Source organism: Crassostrea angulata, chromosome 2 (assembly GCF_025612915.1).
Source record: "Crassostrea angulata isolate pt1a10 chromosome 2, ASM2561291v2, whole genome shotgun sequence".
Taxonomy (NCBI): Eukaryota; Metazoa; Mollusca; class Bivalvia; order Ostreida; family Ostreidae; genus Magallana; species Magallana angulata.
This window is the reverse complement of record NC_069112.1, coordinates 6,462,379-6,467,972: the sequence shown is the minus strand read 5'-3', so window position 1 is coordinate 6,467,972 and position 5,594 is coordinate 6,462,379. Positions and strand designations below refer to the sequence as shown.

The following is a 5,594-nucleotide window of genomic DNA, read 5'->3' as shown; positions in this document are numbered from 1 at the left end:
GTGTGAACGTTCGTGGGGATGTAGGTTACGGGTAACGGATAACCCATGAAAGCCACGAACAATGATGATTCCACAGTGTATGATATTTCTGGCCATAAACTAACAGAAAGAATCCAACTATTTTAGGTTGATAATATGATTATTTTTTGTTATCTCTATACAGGGCTCTTCATAGCAAGGCCTAAAGTTAACCACGGCCATCCAATATATGTAAGAAGTAACTGCTTTAGTAAAAATGGTGTGGTAAAGAATTACTCTTTCATGGTCAATATTTTCTTAGAACCAGAAACAATTACACATCTCTTCTTTTATTGTTCATCTATTTTTCAGATATGGTTATTAATGTCTGATTGGATTTTTAGAAAGTCTGATGAAAGAACTGTATTTGATGCCAAAACTGTTATTGTTGGTGTTCCAGAAAAAAAATACTTAGCTATAAAGTTAACATTAATTATCATGTTAGTTAAGAGACATATCTTTAGTCAATCCAGAAAATCTGCTAATATTGCATTTGAGAATATTGTGAAATATTTACAAAATTACTATTCTTTAGAGAAACTAATGTTGGAAAATATATTACATCGAAAGAAATGGTCAAGATGCGTATGCCTCTTTGACGTGGCATAATGTGTAGTAAGACCCTATTATTATTTTATTATTTTAATATTTACTTTCCCGATCTGTGTGTGAGTGGAGTGGTGTGAATGATGGTATAGATGTATTTGTATTAAAAATGAATAAAAATAAAAATGAATAAAAAAAAAGAATGGTTTCGTAAAGCTTTACTCTTTCATGGTTTTGAAATAGTAAAACCTCTAAGCTAGCTAATTTCTCAAACGTGTTTTGTCAGATTGATCCCAAATCAATGAAATTGTGCATGCTTCATTTGTCAATTGAATACTGTACTTTGTTCAATTGTCAAAATCAAAACTAAAAACTAGACTGATACACTTAAAACTAATCAGACCGAATCTAGGTGAATCCTGCTGACTGTCTTTTATGCAATTCGTCTTTCAAGACTTCAAAAGCTTAATAATCATGCCTCATTAAAATATTGCAAATAAAGATAAATTGTTTTAGAAGAGCTAATAATGGGAATGATGAATTACAATAAACTTAGTCTGCCAAGCAAATTCGCGCTTTGTAAAAACATTCGCTCGTAATACTAGTATGAATGTTAACTTCACTGATACTTCCCAAACAGATATAAGTTGTACTAACTTTATAATTAATTGTCAGCTCATGATATGCACGTTTCATTCTACGGTTTAAAAAAAAACCCAGAACACGGTGCAAAATAGGTGGATATTAAAAAATTTAAACCATTTGAATAAAATATGGTCGTTATCAAATTCCATATACTTAACAAAATTTGTATATATTGTTAAATAACATTGCAAAAATCACTAACGAGTTTTTCAATCAATAAGAATTTATTAAATATAATAAATAGAAAATATAAATAACAAAACAGTGAATGAAGAACAACATGATATGGTCATAAAACAAACTATTTACAATCCTATGATGACAGTGAACAATTGGGTCAGGCTCCAAACTATGGACATACTGTAAAAAAAAAAAAAAAACTCAAAATATTAATTTAAGGTGAAAGGTGTGTTTAATTGTCAGGTAGAAAAAAGTACATGCACAAGTGTAAGTTTTTTTTAAGTATATGTTAACTAAATTTTCAAATAAAAATACGAGAGGCTTAGTAGTCAGCAAATAAGAAAAAAACTATTGTTTAGATAATATTATACATTAAAGAATTAAAGCGAAAAGGCAATGCATTAGGTAGCAGTTTTAACAAAACAGAAATAATATTACTTACTCTCGACGTCCGGTTTTATTAGATTTTCAAACTTGGAGCTATCTTCACACAGTTCTGAGTTGATGCCGGCGTCCATCGTCCGAACTTCCTGTTCGCTCGGACTGTCGTCACGTGATAACACAAAACTCCCGCACTTCCCCCGGGACTTACTGGGGACACACATGTCAATATAGGCTAGACCCTCGTCTATCTTTATAACCTCAATGTCAGCCCTGGAAACAGCTAGAAATGGAAAACAAGTAAATGGTTAATTCTATTAATTGCATTGTTCTGATAACATTTCAACCATTACTTAGATTGTGTTAAGTGTTGTTGTTAATAAATAATGAGATTCATTGTCTTAAGTAATGCACAGTTGATATTGATTACATTTCAAATGATTTAAAAAATTTGATGGAACTTGTTATTCAGAACTAATGCGAATCTTCTGTATTGGTATGCTTTAAACCTGGTAGCGATGCTATTTATTACAACCAAATATCGTTGTACTGTACTCATACTAAAAATGACCTTTTAATTGATGACCTTGGATTAATGTCTGTTTTTAATAACTCGTTGACGAATCAAGATCAAATAAAGTTGTGCATTTAATAACCCTCTTCAAAAGTAAGCACTCTTAACCTGAGAAATAAATTAGTGACAGAGGTTTACCTGTGTTCGACCTCCAGAGAAATTCACCATTATTAACGCCCGGAGTGAGAGTTGCCGTCTTGTTGAAGCATGGTCTGTAAACTCCCTCAATTGTCAGTCTGAAAAAAGATCATGTCTTCTTAAAACGTGTTTTGGATGAACGATCAGCAACAAATATATTTGGTTATAACATCGTATTATTAGTGTGCATGGGAGCTAAATAATGATAGTAATACGTCCAAAAGAACTACATTGTGTCTTTTGATAGCAGAAATTAAAGGGAATTCCATTTAGCATGTTTCTTACACTAATAATATATGAAAATAGATGAAATATATTTTGTTCTGTACATAAAGCTACAAGTTTAATTAAGATTTATGTAATAAGTGTTTATCTAGCATTTTTTTTGAGAGAAAGGGAATATTTAAACTTTGATTAAAAACTTTTTTTGCAAAGCATGCAATTTAGAAAAAAAATGCCTAATAATGAGTATCTGTGTTCACCTTCCTGTCTGTCTAATGTTGAGAGTATTTCCGGTTCCTTTTGTTACGTGCCATGCATACTTATCAACAGAAATCTTCTTTGCGCCTGTAGGTTTTCTTTTAAGCATATACCAGTCACCTAGAAACTGAAAAAGGAGTATAATGTTCATATTAGTTAATACATCGTTTGTTTAAATGAAACTAAGAATAAAGGAGTATAATTTGTCATAAGTTTTGATGAATGCTATTACTCGACCAATGCCAATAAAGATTTGGTCAATAAACGTTTGTGTTTTCTTCTTTTTTTTTACAGAAATGTACTGTTACAGTGTGAATTATGAAAAATATTAAAATAACTCTAAAATGGCATCACTAAGCAAGGTACTTAAAGGTAACAGTATCGACTGTTTTTATTTTAAAATCTGAAGAATCATATAAAAAGACTATACCGTATTTTAGAGACGATACTTTGACATAAAAACTCATATTTACACAAGACACAGGTAAATACCATGTTAAACATTTCGACAAGATTGCCAGAGAAATGTCAGATTTTGTGACAAAGACATTCATGAGTATAGAGAAAAAAGGCATTAACGCTTCTTTACTGTGGAAAGCCACACACACACACACAGAAAAAGGGTACAATAATTCAATTAGACTTGGAGTAAATGAGGCAAAGACAAATCTTATGTCAGCAGGAGATATCCGAAGATTGTTTAACATCTTTATTACGCAGGGTTTATGCATCACAACCAATTATATTCAATGGAGGCATTTCTTACTCAATAAATTAACAACACAGTTTATCATCCAAATTAGTGGCAACGAATTTAATTTGGATGGCTAAAAATAAAAGGGTAAAATGAGGAATAAAAACTACTTTAAACGAATGTCTCTGCCTTTTCGTGCATTAAAATTTAGTTAAACGTGATATGTGTTACAGGTAGTATTTCACCAGTTAGATAATTTCAAAAGTAATGTTAGTGTAAAGTTGTGTAAATCTAAAATAAGAATAAGATTCTCTACAAGAAACAAAATTATTGCAAAATCATCCTAAACATAGTGTGCCAAATTTAATAACGAAAAAAAAAATATTTAAAATATTTGTCCAAGAAGCGGGTTATCCAGAATGGTGTCGACACAGGTGTTAGCTACATATTACAATGAACTATACTGTTTTGTCTGTCTGGAACACATTCATTAAGGTGAAGCCGCATCAGATGTTAAGATTAAAACACGCCGTAATTCATCAACAATAGTGGTTCTCTTTTAATTTCAGACTACAAACAATTTAAGTTCAGTTTGATAAAAGTAATCCTTCAAGGTGTCTCATAATGCAGTTAAAATTATCAACAATAAATTAATGCGAAGTTATGAATACTTTTGCAAACTGTTTTAAATAGCAAACTTAAAATATATATAAAGCTATATAACACCCTTCTTCCTGGTGCCATGAACGGTAATAGCAAATGTTGTAAAAAAAAATATCGTATTAGTGTAACAGGTGGTGACAACATTTAAAACTGGAAAAACCATGTCATATAAATTTAGAGTCGGTGTAAGCTGCAGGTTAGAACCTTCTATAAATTTAGGTTGTAGTGGTCTTGCTAAATGTCAACTATGTTTGTATGTGAATCTTATTAGCACTGTTAGATCCCCTCTCCGCCTGGTATTGTAAATTCTTAATTTTGCATTTTACATATCTTCTTTAAGGAAAATGTTTCATAAGAATTGCAAGTGATGCTGCAATCCATATGTACGTTGGAAACCAATATAACTTTTCAAACATTAAAAAAAAAGATATAAAACAAAATATAACTTACCTTATTAACTGCAAAGTCTGAGTCAATGGTTACTGAGCATGATCTTTTGTGTATGGACAAAGAATTAACTCCCACAATACTCGCAAAGAACACCACAATAGCAGCATACATGTTGGATTTAAGTTCAAGTACCTTCAAGATTACTATGCTGTTGAGATGGTGGCTTCTCTTTATATTGTATTCGTGGCGTGGGGGGTTGTCTCTTCAATACAGGAGATTTAAAATCCCACCAATGTGTTGGGGCGTCTCAAAAACTAGGAATTGTCTTTTTGGGAACAGGGTTTGATTTATTCACATAAAATATGCATGTCACTCACTTATTACCTAATGCTGTGATGACACGCCTACTCCTAATTTGATTTTCCTGATGAATTTGATTTGATTTAGATTTTCTTTTGGTTTCATGTGTATTAATCTGTTTCTATATACGTACTAAATGACACATATTTTATTTAATGTGTTGATATTTCAATATTGTATTACATGCACGGTGTTATATTTATAATCCAGTTTGTAAACGTTGCAACGAATATTATTTTTTAGAATATGGTGTTTCAGCGGAAAATGCAAATGAAAGCACACTAGGAATAAAGTACGAAACAAAATATATGTAAAATACCGTTTAATAAACGTTGCTATTCTTTGAACCAATGTACATCTACGAGGAAAGCAATATTATCTTGATGCACTGTCAACCGATTGGGAAAATATCCCATATAATATAACAAAATATATCACATTTTTATAACTATATGACGACACTTAATGTGAAAAAATCCTTTGTTAAAATTTCTTTCTACGAAAATAACGAAACATTTAAGCATT

At 31.1% G+C, this 5,594-nt stretch overlaps 1 protein-coding gene across 2 annotated transcripts; it reads right to left on the bottom strand.

Annotated features, from left to right (window-relative positions):
• Nucleotides 1-1,421: 1,421 nt before the first annotated feature.
• LOC128171298 (uncharacterized) lies at nucleotides 1,422-4,982 on the bottom strand. 2 transcript variants are annotated; one of them, XM_052837066.1, is made up of 5 exons: nucleotides 4,770-4,982; nucleotides 2,965-3,089; nucleotides 2,483-2,580; nucleotides 1,828-2,053; nucleotides 1,422-1,569 (listed from the first exon to the last, which is right to left on the bottom strand). In XM_052837066.1, the coding sequence occupies exons 1-5, from the start codon at nucleotides 4,878-4,880 to the stop codon at nucleotides 1,515-1,517; spliced, it is 615 nt and encodes a 204-aa protein (XP_052693026.1). In that variant the 5' UTR covers nucleotides 4,881-4,982; the 3' UTR covers nucleotides 1,422-1,514. The 2 variants fall into 2 exon arrangements, with proteins under 2 accessions (XP_052693026.1, XP_052693025.1); XM_052837065.1 differs by having other exon boundaries at nucleotides 1,832-2,053; nucleotides 4,770-4,971.
• Nucleotides 4,983-5,594: the final 612 nt, after the last annotated feature.